General features: G+C 39.6%; 1 protein-coding gene across 1 annotated transcript in view; it reads right to left on the bottom strand.

Annotated features, from left to right (window-relative positions):
• Window positions 1-1,818: 1,818 nt before the first annotated feature.
• arl15b (ADP-ribosylation factor-like 15b) overlaps window positions 1,819-21,679 on the bottom strand; it is a 94,971-nt gene continuing 75,110 nt past the window's right edge. The window contains exon 5 of the mRNA XM_063013901.1: window positions 1,819-2,091. Within this exon, the coding sequence (XP_062869971.1) occupies window positions 1,939-2,091 (153 nt within the window). The 3' untranslated portion in view covers window positions 1,819-1,938. The remainder of the gene's footprint in view (window positions 2,092-21,679) is intronic.

Consider the following 21,679-nt stretch of genomic DNA (forward strand, 5'->3'; position numbering starts at 1 on the left):
GGCCGTCATTGCAACGACAATGCTGCCAGAAAAAGCTGAAAAATACTGAATCCATCTTTAGATTTGGATTAACCTGTTTGGTTAGCACTGGAATTAATTGCTTGCTAAAACTCTATCTACATTTTAAAAGCTGAACTGGTTCTGGTGCTGAACTATTCTACTCGACCGCCACGTTCATCACTGTTGTGCTGTTTTCTATTAAATAAAGCATGAACCTCTGTGATGTGTTTATATTTTGATGGTACGGTTAACCTCCTGCTAATGAAGACCGGTTATCGTTTAAAAGAAATTGGTTAAATTTGCGTCCATACTCTGATCCTGAGTCGATGTAAAGCCTGCTTGACTCGTAACAGTGACACCCACGTTCCTGCAGCTTGTAATCCATGCCAGACTTGTCTTTCAGTGCTTTTCGGAACAGAACATCACAGATCCTGACGAAGATCCTTTCTGCGTAAGGTGACACTTTGGGTGTTGGCTTTCTTTCTGACCTTGTTAAGAGACCACTGTTCCATGCAATGATATAAACCACCAAATAAGCCATCTTGGGTGTTTATTTGCGTCTTATATCTGGCATGTTTTCGGCAAAACACAAAAACGTTTACACTTTTTCATTTATTAGGTTTTTAACGTTTCGTTTTACACACTTTGGTTCCATTTATGACAGTTTTGTATCTCCAATTCACCTCACTTGCACGTCTTTGTACTGCAAAACACCCGGGGGAAACCCACGCAGACACGGGGAGAACATGCAAACTCTGCACAGAAAGGACCCAGATCGCTACACCTGGGGATGGAACCCAGGACCTTCTTGTTGTGAGGCGACAGTGCTACCCACTGAGCCACCGTGCCGCCCTTTCAGCATTAGGTGACAGTTTGGGTGCGGGCTTTCTTTCTGACCTTGTTAAGAGACCACTGTTCCATGTAATGATGTAAACCACCAAATAAGCCGTCTTGGGTGTTTATTTGTGGCTTATATCTGGCATGTTTTAACTTATGATTTATTTATTATTTTAAGTTCATGTTTTACACACTTTGGTTACATTCATGACAGGACAGGTAGTTACTGGTATCAAACACAGTCATGGACAATTTAGTATCTCCAGTTCATCTCACTTACACGACTTTGGACTGTGGAGGAAACCGGAGCTCCCGAAGGAAACCCACACAGACACGGGGAGAACATGCAAACTCCACCCAGGAATTGAACTCAGGACCCTCTTGCTGTACGACAACAGTGCTACCCACTGAGCCACCGTGCCGCCTCACCAAAGATGTCTTGCAATTCAGTCAGAGAAAAGAAGAGCTGCAGAAATGATTGAATCCCGGGACGGGTATGACACGCACGTCTCGTACACGTGTATGTAAACTTTTGACCTCAACTGGGTGGTTTTTTTTCATTATACACGATCATTACATCACATTCACTGTTTGTTAAGACTGAATCTATCAGTTCACTCGCACTGATACGTTTGTCACTGTTTGGTTTACAAACACATTACTACATACTTTAAGGCTTTTTAGTACAAAGACACACACACACACACACACGTTCACATTTCACATGGTGCTAAATGAAACCTACAGATGATGAAAAACTCTCCAGTTTCTCCAAGTTTAACTTTACCAGTTAGGTATGAATGTGCTTCTAGGTCAGTATTACACAGGACAAATCGAACCATATTCAGACGACAGGACCCATCGATCGGTTCTTTGAGATATCATACCTCTGATATGACTAGCGCCCCTCTTTCTGGGCGCTCGAATGAATCTTTGAACCTGTGAACACAGACCACATGATCCATGCGTCAGACCTGCTGGATTTCTTACACCTCGGTGCCAGTGGGAGGAACGTACACGCTGGGATCTCGGCCGGTCCGCGGTGAGGTGGAGATCTGTACTGTCCGGAGTGATGGATGCTGGGACGTGAAGTTTCCCAGCTCATATCCTGCCCGTCTCCTGGTCCTTCTCCTCTAGCAGCTGGATGAGCTGGCTGAAGCTCTCCTTCACGCCGTCCATGTTGTCGATGGTGCTGCCGTCCAGCAGCCAGCTCTTCCCCCGGGCCAAGGGCTCCAGCTCAAAATATTTCTTTATCTGTTCAGAGAGATCGACAAAGACACGGATGTGATGGTAAATATGAGGCACCCAGGACCCTTCAGGTTCAACCAAGTACAGAAAAGTGATATTAGGATAATAACGTCATGTTTTACACACTTCATGGCAGGAACGGTAGTTACTCATTACACAAGATTCATCAGTTCACAAGTTTAATGTCAAACACAGTCATGGACGATTTAGTATCTCCAGTTCACCTCACTTGTACGTCTTCGGATTGTGGGAGGAAACCAGAGCTCCTGGAGGAAACCCACAAAGACACAGGGAGAACATGCAAAATCCACACAGAAAGGATCCGGACGGCTCCAACTGGGAATTAAACCCAGGACCTTCTTGCTGTGAGGTGACAGTGCCACCCGATCAAAGTTTTGGGACAACCCTGCTTATTATTGAATCCATGTGTTTCAGCCACAACTATTGCTAACAGGTGTAATAAATCAATTCCATAAAGGAAATTATACACTTTTAATGTTGCAGCAACAGTTTAGGGAAGGCTCTTCCCTGTTCCAGCAAGCTCTCTACTCAAACTCCAGTGTCCTGAGCTGGAACATCAATTGAGGCTTTCTTGATCAACACCAGTACCCAGCCTGATGCAAGTGCAAATTCCCACAGACATACTTCAAAGTATTGAATGGGACAAAGGGACAGTGGTAGCTTAGTTGGTTGAGCATTGGGCTATCAATCCAAAGGTTAAGATTTTGAATCTCAGCTTTGCCATGCAAGCCACTGCAGGGGCATCGTACAATGGCTGACCCTACGCACTGACCCCAGCTTTTAACTGAAAAGGAATTTCATTGTACTGCACACCTGTATATGTAAACATGACAAATAAAGGCATTCTATTCTATTCTATTGTGAGAAGCCTTCTGAGAAGAGATCACATAAGCGTCACTCCACTTTAATACCATTTGATTATGAAATAGGACGTCCAACAAGCTCATGGTGTAAATACTTTTGGCCATAAAGTTGACCATACTGAACTGAAGTATGGTTAAATTTAGCTATAAATGATTTTTCCATTTGCAAATACTGGTCCTGGTCATTGAGATCTTTGATTTATGGGGTGTTTTTTTCTGGTTACATTATTTGAACCAGTAATATTCGTCACAAACGTCATGTGACTTACCAAACTGCACCGAGTGACTGAGAATTATCGTCTCTGTTTTTATACTTGAAATATGTGTTAATTTGATAAGGAACTACAAACATATTAACAAATGTGGCTGGAAAAATGACTTGTATTGTGAGAATATGCTTCTAATTTGGAAGAGGGACACCTGACCTCTAGCAGCCAAAGTCTTAGTACAGAAAAGCACACAAGACGAATCATTAGCTACAAGCCGCCTGCAGACTCTATCATGTTTTCATGAAGTGGTTTGGTTTGGCAGAGCGAAGCTACAAAATATTATGTCAGAATAATAAGGAGACCATTAGAAGTTTGACATGCTGATTAGTGAGCAGTCTGGGATGCAGTTGGACTGCTTTGTTTGGGCAGACGATGCTTTTTAATGTAATAAAAAACTGGATTGTAGCCTCAGTAATAGAAAACATACGATGGGAGTGAATCTTTGGATGGTTTTATAGAGGAGTAGCCGTTAAAGCTCGGGTCTAGTGACAATGAGACTAATCAGAGGATGACAGACACCAGTATTTACGTACCTAACATGAAAACATTTTACTCTAGTCATATCCAATTCCCAGCTGTGAATATTTACATTTTTAGAATTTAGCAGATGTTTTTATCCAAAGCGACTTACAGTTTATAGTCCAAGCAATTGAGAGTTAAGGGCCTTGCTCAAGGGCCCAGCAGTGGCAACCTGGCAGTGGTGGGGTTTGAACCAGCCTTCTGATTACTAGTCTAGTATCTTACCCACTAGGCTACAACTGGCCTATGCTGTTACTTGCACAACTCCCGACCAGATCAAGGAAAACCGGGTCCAATCTGTGGCCACTAATCACCTGCCAGGGTTGGATACCCACATAAGCTCCATATGACCCCCCCTACCCCTGCCCAAACTCGCACAGGTTTCCAGACCAGTCCACATATCACAGCATGAAGACACCCCATCCAACCTTCCCTCCCTTAAACACAAACAATTGTGTTTTTATGGACGCATGGGCAGGTCGGCAGCTCTGCAGTAATGCGCCAGTGCTTTAGACTGCTGCGCCACCTGAGCACCCTTTCCTGCAGTCTTAAGGAAACACGAAGGGAAAGTGTGTGACTGTGATTAGTCAACTGTAGCTGCTGATTGTTTCATTTATTAAGTGATGATTGGATTGATTGGATAAGTTATTAAGTGATGATTGGATTGATTGTTTCATTCATTCAGTAATGATTGGATAATGTATAAGTAATGATTGGATTTATTAGATGATTCATTGTACAGAGCTAAACTCAATCCTTCATGTACATATTTCCATCTGTGATCAATCCAGTGTAACGTTACGTAACAGCACTCAGCGCGTCCCTCTGGAGGAGGAGAAGTTAATACATCTATAAAATTGGGTTTCAACCTTCCTTCTATGGAAGAACAAAAGCTTCGACGCTTTCGAGGCATCGAGCCAAAATCACATTCCACCATCTGAGCAACGAGAATAACCATGAGCTCCGAACCCTACAGCACAGGTCCTGAAACCCGAGTCGGCCAAAACAGGGAGATTATACCAGAGCGAGGATTTAAAACCGAGGAACCGAGAGGAAAAAAGCTAATGAAGGGCGATCTGGCCAATCAATCGTCATTATCTGATTAGACAATCGTGCTGAGGGGCGTTCATAGAAAGCGATGGAGAAGACAGACGAGAAAAGCAGACATCGCTAAACGATCGTCGCCAAATTTGAGTTATTCCACAGAGGAAGCATTAAGGAGCTGCAGTACGGAATATTCATCAGGGTGCAGAATTCAGAGATGAGAAATTACAGCCGCTCAACAGCTGAAAGACAAAAATCAACCAGTCCAAAACACCATTCCTTTGTCATGATGCCCTGACAAAAAGTCTTGGTAAACCCAATGGCCTGCCCAAGCGCCACTCCTTCGTACACTCAACAGCTAATTATAGATCCATTAAAGTGAAAAATGTCTAGTACTGGAGTAAATGATGATCCTGTTTTTGCTAAGCGCCCCAAACCCAAAATACAGTGAAAATAAATGATCATCATACATTTAAAAATAACAAACCACAAGTTACAAGGCAGGGGTAGCTCAGCGGTTTAGGTACTGGACTAGTATAAGAATCAGTAATCGGAATGTTGCTGGTTCAAGCTCCTTCACCACCAAGTTGCCACTGTTTGGCCCCTGAGCATCAACATTCAATGGCTCAAGTTGTATTCAGTCATAATTGAAAGTCGCTTTGGGTAAGTGTCCTCTAAATCCAACAAATGTAAATGCACACTAATAATGCCATTAATATAGTGGCACAACTACCCTCTTTTGAAGGCAAAGAAAGCCTTTAGTCTTTTGGGAAGGCTTTACACAAGATTTGGAGTGCAGCTGTGGGAATCTGTGCCTAATTAATGAAAAAAAAAAAAAACCATGTGTTGGGTTTTGAACAGGGTTATGGTCCAGGCTCTGTTTAGTTTCTCCACACCAAACTGGTCTAAACAAACCTTGTCTTTATTATTTGTGCACAGGGAAACAGTCATAATGGGAGAAATGACCTTTTCCAACATATCTGGAGTCATATCATTTATTTCACATAATTGATTTTATACATCTGAATGGGTGTGTTCGAAATATCTGAGCTCAATATTTAGAATGGGTGTCCCAATACTTTTGTCCCTCTGCTGTTGCGATATGCAATCTTTGGGGCTGGTCTAAATGTCTGCACATTTGTTTGGGGGTGATCACAAGAAGCTTAGCATGGTTCCCAACACTGGCAGGTAATCTGTTACTGCTGCAGATTGGACACGTGTTGGAGTTGGCATGAGGTGATCCGGCTCTTCATCATCACATCAGGAATTGTGCAAGAAGCAGCAGATTCACGATCAGGAATCTGAATGGGTGTGTTCGGAATATCTGAGCTCAATATTTAGAACGGGTGTCCCAATACTTTTGTCCCTCTGCGGTTGCTATATGTTGGGACTGGTTGGGCGCATTTGTTTGAGGGTGATCACAAGAAGCTTAGCATGGTTCTCCGTATGGGATACGGCTGTATGTGGAAACCCAACACTGGCAGGTAATCTGTTACTGCTGCAGATTGGACACGTGTTGGAGTTGGCATGAGGTGATCCGGCTCTTCATCATCACATCAGGAATTGTGCAAAATCAGCGGATTCACGATCAGGAATTTGAAATTACTAGATTTGAAGATAAAGGGAGTAAAAAAAAAAAAAAAGAAACGCATCTACTATTTGTTTTTTAATATTGAGCTCCTTTATTAAGTGGCTGAAATCTTTTCCCCCGGATCATCATCTGGTCCTGCTCAGGATTTTTACACATAACGAAAAGCATGAGGTGGTTTGAATGCCAAATGGCGTCATAACTACTTAAAAGCGTCTGCACTCGAAATGTCTCCACTCTTTTATTTTATTATAAGCTCTGGATTTGTGGTTCATTATGGACGTGAGCTCCTTAAAAAAAAAAAAAAAAAGAGTAGAATTTCACTTCAGCAAAGATTTTTTATCATCCATCACACATATTTAAAAAGGAACAAACTCTACGCCAAGACACTGATATGGACATAGTGGACACAAGCAGAACACCAGTGTGATGAAGAAACACACTTTTCATGTGATTTGGCTGCGAATCTGGAGGTCGGCTTGTTGTCTCCCTGTCTGGTTGGCAAATTTTCAAACCTCGCCCTTTAATGGGGCCAGAAAAGCCTAAACTTCATCATACTGGTGTGGTACGTCCTCAGCACCATATACACCGGTCAGCCATAACATTAAAACCACCTCCTTGTTTCTACACTCACTGTCCATTTTATCAGCTCCACTTACCATATAGAAGCACTTAGAACTTAGAACTAGAAGCAGTAGTTTTACAATTACTGACTGTAGTCCATCTGTTTCTCTACATACTTTGTTAGCCCCCTTACATGCTGTTCTTCAATGGTCAGGACCCCCACAGGACCACCACAGAGCAGGTATTATTTAGGTGGTGGATCATTCTCAGCACAGCAGTGACACTGACATGGTGGTGGTGTGTTAGTGTGTGTTGTGTTGGTATGAGTGGATCAGACACAGCAGCGCTGATGGAGTTTTTAAACACCTCACTGTCACTGCTGGACTGAGAATAGTCCACCAACCAAAAATATCCAGCCAACAGCACCCCGTGGGCAGCGTCCTGTGACCACTGATGAAGGTCTAGAAGATGACCGACTCAAACAGCAGCAATAGATGAGCGATCGTCTCTGACCTTACATCTACCAGGTGGATCAACTAGGTAGGAGTGTCTAATAGAGTGGACAGTGAGTGGACACGGTATTTAAAAACTCCAGCAGCGCTACTGTGTCTGATCCACTCATACCAGCGAAGACCAACGAAGAACAGCATGAAAGGGGGCTAACAAAGCATGCAGAGAAACAGATGGACTACAGTCAGTAATTGTAGAACTACAAAGTGCTTCTATATGGTCAGTGGAGCTGATAAAATGGACAGTGAGTGTAGAAACAAGGAGGTGGTTTTAATGTTATGGCTGATCGGTGTACGTTCCTCAAGAAGTACACAAGAATAGAAAAAAATGTGGGAAACAGAAATGAAGGAATGAAGATGAGAAATAATCAAATTAAACATTCTTTAGGGCGAAGTGCCAGTATCAGGCCAGGAAAGCTGATTAAGATTTACTTGTGTGAGACTTCATTGCTACAAACTGACACAATCCTGACTGGGAAAGCACTGACATGTTTGTCTATTGTTGCTGAACGGAAGATGTTCAGGATTCAGATGAAAAATCCAAAATGCAACAAATAATATAAGAAGAGAAAAATGTGAAGGGGCGCCAGAATGTCAAACCTTTTGATCAGTTCCAGTAATAATGCAGTGTCACGCCTGCTTGTCGTCACCGCTGTGATAAGGGACGGACTAGAGGAGCATGGGTAGCGGAGGGTATTGAGGGCAGCAAGAACTTGCTACACACAAAAAAAGGCTAATACGTGCTGCCGGACAGATCAGAAACCGACTCAAGGTCTTACAAATATAAGATTTGACGCACTGGTGTAATGGGAACACTGCTAAAAACTCAGTATGTCTTCAGCAGATTTATACTAGAATAAAACTATAAAACTATAGTGAAAACTATATAATAAAATAACTGCCCTCTTTCTAAGTACCTTTATTTAGGATTTTATCATGTTTTACACACTGGTTAATTACTGGTTATACAAGATTCATCAGTTCAAGTCTTTAATGTCAAACACAGTCATGGACAATTTAGCATCTCCAGTTGACCTAACTGCACGTCTTTGGATTGTGGGAGAGAACCGAAGCTTCCGGAGGAAACACACAAAGACTCAGGGAGAACATGCAAACTCCACATTGAACCCAGGACCTTCTTGCTGTGAGGCGACAGTGCTACCTACCATGAGGTCTTGCAAAAGAACCTTAAACCAAATGTTTTCAAACATCAAAAGTTAAATGTGGCATTGATAATGAGATGGTATAGAGGAGCTCTGGAACCCATTTGCTGTTATCCTTGAGGAGAAGGTAAGAGTACCTGTCCATGAGCTGAGGCCAAGGTATAAATCAGGTATAATGCAAGAAAATGTAAAATACAATATAGGTATTTGTAAGGTCACATATAAATGGCTAAAAATAAACCAAGGTTTTGGAGTGAGCGAGTCCAAGTCATGATCTTAACCCAAATGAAGCCTGTAATAAATTCTGCCAATTTCTGTTCAATGATTCATCACTTTAAACCTCTGAATCACGCTAATCTTGCTCTATTATGGTGCGCACATACATGCCAGTGTTCCATTTATACACAGACTTCACCAGAGCGTGATGGAGACAATTTGCCAAACTGACAAAAACAGCAAACAAGATTCGTTTGAAAAATCTACTTTGATTTAAATTCTTTAAACTTTTGCTTTGGTTGGCAGCAGCCGCTGGATCTCCCAGCCGGGCAGAAACAGGATTTCCAAGTACAAGCCAGACATCTCCTTCCTGCAAACGAACTGAGCCAGTCTCAACAGAGATGTGATGAGGAAGCATTTATTTCTTTTGTCCTTCAAGAATGGCATGTAACCAATTGGTATTTCACTCTGCTCCATTCCAGAGTGAAACAGTATCAAATTCAGACAACACGGTGCAACTTAAGACAGCGGCGACTTGTCAATACTACTTAGCGAGTAATGCTAACCTGGCTAAAAACTGTCTGCTGCAAAACTGGAGCAAATTTCATATCGGCAATATTACACTTTTGTTCTGACCATGACCTACAGCACGACTTTTCAATGCTGCAATTACTGGAATGAGACTGAGCTCACAATGTGGTCTGTTTAAAGTTAAAGAACATATATTTTTTTATTTAAACACTTAAACAGTCTGACTGATAATGCACAGTCAGTAAAACGAAGGAATAATAATGGAATTTGATACAATAAATGTAATATGTTGGTCCTGCACCGCTGCCTAGTCACTCTTGAATGCCTATAAATAAATAGTAAATGTTTATCTCTTATTTATGTGTAATATGTCACAAATGTACTAACAAAACCATCAGAACAGTGTGGACGGCTCTTGGGTCGTGCTGCGGTAAACTGCGCTAGCACATTACTGTTGAGATCCAGGGTTCGAATCTAAGCGGTGCTATCGGACATGATTGGCTAATGTTTGAGAGAGAGGGTGGTCGAAACAGCCCAGCCCTTGTCAGTGCACTCTTAGTGCCGGTCCCTAGCCTGGGTTGAAACATGAAAGTTGCGTTAAGAAGGGCATCCGGCCGCTCAGGTTGGGGTTTCGAATACATCGTATCGAATCTCAGCTCTGCCTTTCCGACTGGGCTGGGCGGCGTCATGAACAACGATTGGCTGTTGTTCAGGGTTAGGGGTAAAAAGTCGGACCATGGCTGACTGACGGCGCCTGCACAGGGCTGAGGAATAATGCTGATGGGAGGTGTGGCCCTCCGTACACAGTGCCCGTCTGTGTATGAACTCCACTCGTGCGGGTGAAAAATGCAGTCTGTACTGACTGTATGTGCTGGAGGGGGCGTATGTCAGTTGAGAGGCGTCCTCAGTCAGCGGTGAAGGGTCGAATCAGTATAGAGGACGTAATCAGGGTAATTGGACACGACTAGATTAGGGGAGAAATTTGGGGGAAAAACTTAATAAAAAAAAAAAGAAGGGCATCCGGTGCACAAACTGTGCCACATGTGGACCAGATCTGCTGTGGTGACTACGGGAGCAGTCGAAAGAAGAAAAAAAAAAAGTCAGAAGCAATTGCGAGTTAAGGGCCTTGCTTAAGGGCCCAGCAGTGGCAACCTGGCAGTGGTGGGGCTTGAACCAGCCACTTTCGACTACTAGTCCAGTACCTTAACTGATAGGCTACAACTGCCCCAGTTACCTGCAGTTACAATGCCCTGCCAGAGAGGTCTCCAAATACACAACTTTTAAACAGTTGCATACTACAACAATAAAAATGCTTAAGAAAATAATAATAATATTAATAATAAAACGATCACCCTGAGGGGCTCCATTCATCTGAAATCAATCAGAAGCTCCTTCATTAGTTAGATCTTAGCCAATCAGTTACCAGAAGCTATTAGTGCTGAAAATAAGTCAGTCCGCTAATGACTGCAATTAAGGTGAAATATGCATCACAAAGACATTAATGGCAGAGACAGCATCAGGAATGCAATGTTTTAAAACATTCTGTTCTAATTCAGTCATGCAAAAGCCAACTGGCAAAGAAATGTAGGACTTGCTTCATTAATACCAGGGCATGATATGAGCTGGCCGAGGCTACGTGAACCAAATTTGGCTGCGGTATGCAGAAAGGAAGCACAAAACATCGAGTCACCAGGATTCCACAAAAAGCCAAACTTTTTATTTTGTTTCATTTTCAAGTGATGCGTGAAAACAACAGCCTTCATTATTTTCTCATGTTTTGAGAGCTTTGCAGTCGAACAAAATGTAACAAACAGTAACAGCATGAAACGGATTTATATCACTTCTTTGAAAGAGTCAATGGTGGGGTAAGAGTGACTGGGTGACAGCAGCATAGAAGCTTCTAGCATAGTTAAATAATATTAATAGGATCAAACATTCATAAAAAAAAATCAAATTTTATTCAAAGGAAACAGAGTAAGAGATGCTGACAAGAGTCTGATTTTATTCAAGTTTAACTTTGATAAAAAAATACTGGGGGCGGCACGGTGGCTTGGTGGGTAGTTCCGGGGTTCAATTCCCAGGTAGAGCAATCTGGGTCCTTTCTGTGTGGAGTTTGAATGTTCTCCCCGTGTTTGCGCGAGTTTCCTCCAGGAGCTCCGTTTTCCTCCCACAGTCCAAAGATGTGCAGGTGAGGTGAACTGGAGATACTGAATTGTCCATGACTGTGTTTGACATTAAACGTGTGAACTGATGAATCTTGTGTAACCAGTAACTACCGTTCCTGTCAAGAATGTAAACAAAGAGTGTAAAACATGACGTTAAAATCCTGCAGGACTGCTTTCATCATCATCATCATCATCACATGAAAATCTTCTTCCCCTTAAAGCTTCTTTGAGTCTCCAAAAAGGTGGAAACCAGATGGAGCTAAATCCGGACTATAATCGTCTCTCAGACAGATCCCTCGTATAATAGTAAAAAACTGGACGCTCTGGTAACCCAGAGGTCAATTACAATTGCTCACTAATGCTGGGATCGGGTTCGAAAACTGGCCAGTCAGGTGTCTACATACAGACATGATCGGCTATATCTTCTGGGTGGAAGAGGAGTCCTCGCAATGGATGGGCATCCTGTCAGGGTGTGTTACTGCATGACATTCAGTGATTACAGAAGTCGCTAAGAAGGATGTAAGAATCCACTTCTGGCTGGTGTAAAGAAGTGGGCGACAATTTGACACGTATCGGGCGGGGCAGAGGCTCTCATCAGTGGTTCTCCTCTGCCAGTGTGGGGGTTGGATGTGAGTGACCAAGCATCTGTAATATGGAGTCCATGAAGAACCAAAAATAGTATGATAAGGTTACTGGCCGACTGTAGTTCATAAATCTTGTAACGTCGTAATAAATTAGATTAAACTGACAACTGTGGCTAAACAGAACTACCAGGCTGGCAGTCGTGAGAAACCTGGAACTGACTGTAGCTGAGATCATTAGAGCTTTAGTTCATGTTGTGGCTCAAACGCTGGAGGGGAGCGTCTCCTTCAGCGCTCAGTGCTTTATTTACATAAACAAAACAATACTTCATAAAGAGCTGCAAAAACTTTCTCCACAGAAAAACCTCACTGAACTCAGAACTGTAGCTTCATCCAAAATCATGTTCATGTTTCTAACTAAAATGTGCTGGGAAGTAGAGAAACTGTATTTGGCCTCTTTGTGCAGCTATTGCACAACTGATCCTGGCCAACAAACACGATGTGCACAGGAACATCGAAAACTTTAATACGTCGCTCATGAGAACTCTGATGTAGAACATTTCAACTGATATGTTTATCAGGAATCGGTCATTTAAACTAATATGGATATAAATGTAGAAATACGGGGGGATGTTATTTATTGGCTTATTTTTTTAGCACAGTTGTCTACCTCACCTTGCTTTATACAATTACAAACAAGAAATCATGTGTTTACGTAACACATTGGTTAATCATAAATCACTATCAACCAACCAGACATCTACACAGACGGAATGGCTGTATCAGGAGCTGTTGATGCAGTGGCGGCCTCCGCTGGCTGAGCATTGGCGTCTGCACTCTCCATACGTGATACTGATTTTTGTGTGAACCCGCCTCGTGCAGGTGAAAAGAAGCGGTTGACAGCTGCTCATGTGTCGGAGGGAGCGTTATGGGTACAGCCCTCCTCGGTCAGGATAGGGGTCTGCAGCAGTGGAGAAAATATATAACTGGGTGGACACAACAATTAAAGGGTGGCACGGTGGCTAAGTGGGTAGCACTGTCGCCTCACAGCAAGAAGGTCCTGGGTTCGATCCCCGGGTGGGCAGGTCCGGGTCCTTTCTGTGTGGAGTTTGCATGTTCTCCCCGTGTCTGTGTGGGTTTCCTCCGGGTGCTCCGGTTTCCTCCCACAGTCCAGAGACATGCAAGTGAGGTGAATTGGAGACACAAAATTGACTTAAACTTGTGAACTGATGACTCTTGTGTAACAAGTAACCACTGTTCCTGTCATGAATGTAACCAAAAATGTAAAACATGACGTTAAAATCCTAATAAACAAACAAACAAACAAACACAACAAGTTAAGAGTAAGTAAGTAAATGTATAAATAGAATTAAAATATCATGAATCAATCAGGTGCTCGGAGGCGCAGTGGTCTAATGCATGAGTCCACCACTGCTGATATTTTGAGCTTTCAGAACTGACCAGGCACCCATACAGACACGATTGGCTGTGTCTAAGAGAGAGAACGGTGAAGCAAGTTTCATTGCAAATGTGGCTTTGAGGCGCCTGTATAAGTGATGGTTGATTCTGAGTTCTCAGGACATGATGCTGCTCTCGGTAAGACCTCGTTTCTGACACGTGAAAAGAAGTGGTTAGTGGTTGCGGACAACGAAAGAGGGGAGTGGTAGTCTGCGGCTCTGCTTGGCAAGGTTGGGGTCTGCAAGAGCAGAGGAAGTTACAATTGGGGAATTGAATGCAACTAGATTTGGAGGAAAAGGGGTGAAATGGAAAATATAGAATAAAAAAAATCAAGCAATTGAGAAAAGAAAAAAAGCCTAGTAAACCTCTACACTATCAACTTCTCCAAACGTTTGGTGTTCCAGTGCGATTACTCTGAAGTGTGGGCAGCAAAATTACCCATGCTATGCAAAAGCAAACATAAACAATGTCTCAAGGTAAAGACAGGTACAAACAAAGCTGGAAACAGGTACAAATTCAATTCACAATAAGTGAAGGTTTTGCAAAGATCACACCAAAAACACAACTTGATATAAAAGCAAATACACTTTAACAGTTGGCTACAGTTTCAGTGCCATGCCATAAAAAACCTGAACCAAAGAATGTGTTAATGAAAGTCCACCACAGAAAAAACACCAATAAATAAATAATTTAAAGGCCAAAGTATAGATAATAAATAGATAGATAGATGATGGATGGATAGAGTTAGTTAGATAGATGAGTTAGATAGATGATAGATAGTTAGATAGTTAGATAGATATGGATGGATGGATGGATGGATGGATAGTTAGATAATTAGATAGATAGATAGATAGATAGATAGATAGATAGATAGATAGATAGATAGATAGATAGATAGATAGATAGATAGCTGGATAGATAGATACTGTAGATAGATAGATAGATAGATAGATAGATAGATAGATAGATAGATAGATAGATAGATTAGATAGATAGATAGATAGATACTGTAGATAGATAGATAGATAGATAGATAGATAGATAGATAGATACTGTAGATAGATAGATAGATAGATAGATAGATAGATAGATAGATAGATAGATAGATAGATAGATGATAGATAACTGGTTTGGCTTAGATAGATAGATAGATAGATAGATAGATAGATAGATAGATAGATAGATAGATACTGTAGATAGATAGATAGATAGATAGATACTGTAGATAGATAGATAGATAGATAGATTAGATAGATAGATAGATAGATAGATAGATACTGTAGATAGATAGATAGATAGATAGATAGATAGATAGATAGATAGATAGATTAGATAGATAGATAGATAGTTGGATGGATGGATGGATAGTTAGATAATTAGATAGATAGATAGATAGTTAAATAGATAGATAGGTAGATAGATAGATTAGATAGATAGATAGATAGATAGATAGATAGATAGATAGATAGATACTGTAGATAGATAGATAGATAGATGATAGATAACTGGTTTGGCTTAGATAGATAGATAGATTAGATAGATAGATAGATAGATAGATAGATAGATAGATAGATAGATAGATAGATAGATGATAGATAACTGGTTTGGCTTAGATAGATAGATAGATACTGTAGATAGATAGATAGATAGATAGATAGATAGATAGATAGATACTGTAGATAGATAGATAGATAGATAGATAGATAGATAGATAGATAGATAGATAGATAGATAGATAGATAGATAGATAGATAGATGATAGATAACTGGTTTGGCTTAGATAGATAGATAGATAGATAGATAGATAGATAGATAGATAGATAGATACTGTAGATAGATAGATAGATAGATAGATAGATACTGTAGATAGATAGATAGATAGATAGATTAGATAGATAGATAGATAGATAGATAGATAGATACTGTAGATAGATAGATAGATAGATAGATAGATAGATAGATAGATAGATAGATAGATAGATAGATAGATAGTTGGATGGATGGATGGATAGTTAGATAATTAGATAGATAGATAGATAGTTAAATAGATAGATAGGTAGATAGATAGATAGATTAGATAGATAGATAGATAGATAGATAGATAGATAGATAGATAGATAGATAGATAGATAGATAGATACTGTAGATAGATAGATAGATAGATGATAGATAACTGGTTTGGCTTAGATAGATAGATAGATTAGATAGATAGATAGATAGATAGATAGATAGATAGATAGATAGATAGATAGATAGATAGATAGATAGATGATAGATAACTGGTTTGGCTTAGATAGATAGATAGATTAGATAGATAGATAGATAGATAGATAGATAGATAGATAGATACTGTAGATAGATAGATAGATAGATAGATAGATAGATTAGATAGATAGATAGATAGATACTGTAGATAGATAGATAGATAGATAGATTAGATAGATAGATAGATAGATAGATACTGTAGATAGATAGATAGATAGATAGATAGATAGATAGATACTGTAGATAGATAGATAGATAGATAGATAGATAGATAGATACTGTAGATAGATAGATAGATAGATAGATAGATAGATAGATAGATAGATAGATTAGATAGATAGATAGATACTGTAGATAGATAGATAGATAGATAGATAGATAGATAGATAGATAGATAGATAGATAGATAGATAGATAGATAGATAGATAGATAGATAACTGGTTTGGCTTAGATAGATTAGATAGATAGATAGATAGATAGATAGATAGATAGATAGATAGATAGATAGATAGATGATAGATAACTGGTTTGGCTTAGATAGATAGATAGATAGATAGATAGATAGATAGATAGATAGATAGATAGATAGATAGATAGATACTGTAGATAGATAGATAGATAGATAGATAGATAGATAGATAGATAGATTAGATAGATAGATAGATAGATAGATAGATACTGTAGATAGATAGATAGATAGATAGATAGATAGATAGATAGATAGATAGATAGATAGATAGATAGATAGATAGATAGATAGTTGGATGGATGGATGGATAGTTAGATAATTAGATAGATAGATAGATAGTTAAATAGATAGATAGGTAGATAGATAGATAGATTAGATAGATAGATAGATAGATAGATAGATAGATAGATAGATAGATAGATAGATACTGTAGATAGATAGATAGATAGATGATAGATAACTGGTTTGGCTTAGATAGATAGATAGATTAGATAGATAGATAGATAGATAGATAGATAGATAGATAGATGATAGATAACTGGTTTGGCTTAGATAGATAGATAGATACTGTAGATAGATAGATAGATAGATAGATAGATAGATACTGTAGATAGATAGATAGATAGATAGATAGATAGATTAGATAGATAGATAGATAGATAGATAGATACTGTAGATAGATAGATAGATAGATAGATAGATTAGATAGATAGATAGATACTGTAGATAGATAGATAGATAGATAGATAGATACTGTAGATAGATAGATAGATAGATAGATACTGTAGATAGATAGATAGATAGATAGATAGATAGATAGATAGATTAGATAGATAGATAGATACTGTAGATAGATAGATAGATAGATAGATAGATAGATAGATAGATAGATAACTGGTTTGGCTTAGATAGATTAGATAGATAGATAGATAGATAGATAGATAGATAGATAGATAGATGATAGATAACTGGTTTGGCTTAGATAGATAGATAGATAGATAGATAGATAGATAGATAGATAGATAGATAGATAGATAGATACTGTAGATAGATAGATAGATAGATAGATAGATAGATAGATAGATAGATAGATAGATAGATTAGATAGATAGATAGATAGATAGATACTGTAGATAGATAGATAGATAGATAGATAGATAGATAGATAGATAGATAGATAGATAGATAGATAGATAGATAGATAGTTGGATGGATGGATGGATGGATGGATAGTTAGATAATTAGATAGATAGATAGATAGTTAAATAGATAGATAGATAGATAGGTAGATAGATAGATAGATAGATTAGATAGATAGATAGATAGATAGATAGATAGATAGATACTGTAGATAGATAGATAGATAGATAGATGATAGATAACTGGTTTGGCTTAGATAGATAGATAGATTAGATAGATAGATAGATAGATAGATAGATAGATAGATAGATAGATAGATAGATACTGTAGATAGATAGATAGATAGATAGATAGATAGATAGATAGATAGATAGATAGATGATAGATAACTGGTTTGGCTTAGATAGATAGATAGATACTGTAGATAGATAGATAGATAGATAGATAGATAGATAGATAGATACTGTAGATAGATAGATAGATAGATAGATAGATAGATTAGATAGATAGATAGATAGATACTGTAGATAGATAGATAGATAGATAGATACTGTAGATAGATAGATAGATAGATAGATAGATAGATAGATAGATAGATAGATAGATAGATAGATAGATTAGATAGATAGATAGATACTGTAGATAGATAGATAGATAGATAGATAGATAGATAGATAGATAGATAGATAGATAGATACTGTAGATAGATAGATAGATAGATAGATAGATAGATAGATAGATAGATAGATAGATAGATAGATAGATAGATAGATAAATAGATAGATAGATACTTTATTGATCCCGAAAGAAATTAAAGATGCAGTCGAGATTCCCAAATTTGGGGAATTCGCAGGGGTCAGTACAACCGCAATGGCTGAGCCTCACCCTGGGTGAACCACCTTGTTGATTATGGTCTGTGCAGTTCAGCTCTGACACATTTAAAGGTGGGGTGAGTATTTTTTGAGTCAGAACACTTTACGAGAGATCTCATATGTTGACGGCTTTAAAAAAAAGAAATCACATTCTTGGTGGAAAAACTCCGACTGTGTGGCAAAACAAAACAAAACAAAACTCGAGAACAAAAATGAATGACAAGGACCACCAGAATCCAACTAATGAGGACAAGAACGAGTCTCTAACGGTCCATCAAGTCATTTATTACACTGGTTAAAAAGTCGAGCGACGTTAGCATTTAGGCGTTGATGTCGGGGGAGAAGAACCGCATGTGTTTAGGACGTGATTTTCGAGATCCCAAATTGGTCTGGATTTTGAGTTTCAAAACAGCTCGCGTAAGCAGACGTCTGCCAAATCACTGACTGTTCCTACAAGCCCTGTGTCCATGATCTATGACTCTAGGATGTGAAACAGAAGAACGTCTGTGGTTGATTTTAAAGTGATTAACACTACACCCTAACCCCTCTGAGGGGTACACCCTCTGTGGTCAGGACTCTACAGGGCTCGCTCTGAACGCTAATGAAAATAACAGCCACTCGGAACTCACCTCCTACGTCATTATTCAAACCTCAGAGTTATGATTTACTGTTAGAAATAAAACTGAGACTGATCAGTAAAGCCGCTAAACGCTGCTGCCAATTTTATTCAAGGTAAATAAAGAAAAACACCAAAAAGAATATTGTGGTTTTAAATTACAGCGAGAGAATCACAACTGGGTATAAAAAAATGGATCCACCAAAGACTCAGTGTTTGTAAACAGAAATGAGATTCATTAGAGAATTGTCAATCAGTTATAAGAGAACGTTTCTTAATGCACGACTGCCCCTGATGTAGGTCCGTCAGCCTTCGTGAGCATAGGATGATGTTAAATATGTCTATGTAGAGAGATCACTAGGGTTTCAGACAGACTTATGGGGTGTGTTCGAAAACCTAGTGAGCTGCCTTGCTGACTTACCCCCTACATAGGCAGCTGCCTAACGCCAAGTTCACACTACACGACTTTCCAAGTGGTCGGGTCACTGTACAGTTCACACTACACGACTGGATCTCTTGTAATCGGGAGTCTTTCAAGTCGGTGTGTATTCCACATTACACGACTGATCGGTGATAGGGGGTTTCACACTACACCATCTATCACCAACTGGAATCGCAGGCGAGCTTCTCTGGTCTCCCAAACTACGTTTTGTCACGAAAACAAACGCGAGAAGTGACGAGGGGTTTAATGATACCACGTCCAAAAATGCACGACAACAAGTAGCGAGCGATCAAAGTTTGTGCGCTGATGAGCAGCGTAAAATCAAGGAGGAAAAATAAATGAACCTGAGTGGATTTGGCAACGCAAACAGCATGGTTTGTTCTATAGTGAGTTGGAGGTTATTAAATATTTTTGCAATGCAGCGTTGGTGTTTTGTAGAGAACGATAAGGTCAGAAATACTGTAAAACTTGTGTGTGCTGATATATTCTGATATAAACTATATTAAGCCCCTGTCCCACCTTTTTACACTCCTCCCCTGCGTTCTCATTGGCTGTTCGACATAGCACTCATTGCCAGTTGTGCGACTCAGATCCAGATATTTGACAAGCTAGATATCTCTCTTCGGTCGCTCTGATCGAGGTGTTGAGTAGTTCACACATAGCGATTGAGAGCCGAGTTTCGATCACCGAGCAAACGCCAAGTTGCTCCCGAGCCGGCAAATCTAGCGCCGACCCGTCATTGAGTGAAAATCAGGGCATAAATCGTGCCGTGTGAACCAGGCATAAGTAGAGAGGATTCTAATAAGTCATTGACTTATAAGGCGGATTATTCGAACGAGCTACTTAGACAGCGATTCCATCAGTTTTCGCTTACTAATCTAACACAGTTAGCCTAATGCCATTCAAACCAATTGGATAGGGTGGCACAACGCACTAGCATGTCAACTAACATCTCCCTCCGTGTACCGAAAACGGTTAAATTCGCTGACAATCCCGAATTTGCAAATAAATACACTTGTGCACCTTTATACAAATTAAACATCAATAATAATTTATTTATATTTGAAAATTTCTCCACACCGTCCGTCATGTTTTTGGGATTGCCTTCACCGCTAAGGCAGCATCAGATGCTCCCATGTTCTTGAGTCAAAATACCGTTGAAATTCTAAGATACCTTACCAGTGAGCATTTTAAGGTATCTAGGATTTTGAACAGCCTCCTTCTCGGGAGCGCACGTAGGATGACGCAAAATGCGTCTATGTAGAGAGCTCACACACATCATAACATAATGACAGGTTATTCATGTACACACTTCTATGCTGTTGCTTTCACTAATGTGCTGAATCGTGCAGTTTTGGATGAACTGTGACGGGTTTTTCCCACATCGTGTTCACAACTGATGTGAATGGCTAAAGTCCAGCCCAGTCCAGTCCAGCCCAGTCCAGCCCTGCCTTATGTTGAAGGACACTTAATGAATCACCATACATTGGTGCATGTAGTCTGTCAAAGCTTATTTTTTTATTGAAATCAATAACATCTGTGGCCTATGATGGACTGGCATCCTGTCTGGGGTGTGTTACTGCAAGGAGACCAGGCTCATCGCCACATAACTCAGAATAAAGTGGTTGTGAACCATGAAAAATACTTAATAAAACAATGAAAATGAAATAACATCAGTGCATTAAACACAGTCTTGTCCTTAAACTTCTTATCTAAGCATTTCCATGTGAATGACAAATAAAAAACATGTATTCATGTTTGTGATTTCTGTTTCTTGTGAAAAGTATCAGTATCTGCAGAAAATATCTCCAACAGAGAACACAAAAGGATTTAATATGATTTAAAAGTGCAAAAGGATCACTTTTGATGTCAGACTGATTTTCTTCAGCCAACAAATTATTAGCAGTTTGGAGAAACAACATCAGAATGCTATGCAGGCAAAACAAAGGTCAGAGAAAACTAAAACCAGACTCGTGGAAAACTATAATCATGTCATATTGATTTCCTGCTTTTAATGCAACACGGCTCAGCATGTTCATCTGAAGTAGATGTGAGGTGGCTTGCAGTTTATAAATCTGAAGAAGTGCCACGTTAGCGCAGAAATGCCTTTATACTAAATTCTGTCAGAGAGGAAAGTCGAATCTGTAAATAAATCTTAGTCATGCAAGCGGAGCCGCTAAGAGTTTAAAAGGTGTAGGCAGTTATAAATCTGAGGAGAACGCGAGCTGGGGTTTCACATAGTCATAGGACGACTTAAATAAATCAATTTCCCTAAATTCGAATCCTGAGTAGTGTGTG

Source organism: Trichomycterus rosablanca, chromosome 18 (assembly GCF_030014385.1).
Source record: "Trichomycterus rosablanca isolate fTriRos1 chromosome 18, fTriRos1.hap1, whole genome shotgun sequence".
In the NCBI taxonomy this organism is placed as follows: Eukaryota; Metazoa; Chordata; class Actinopteri; order Siluriformes; family Trichomycteridae; genus Trichomycterus; species Trichomycterus rosablanca.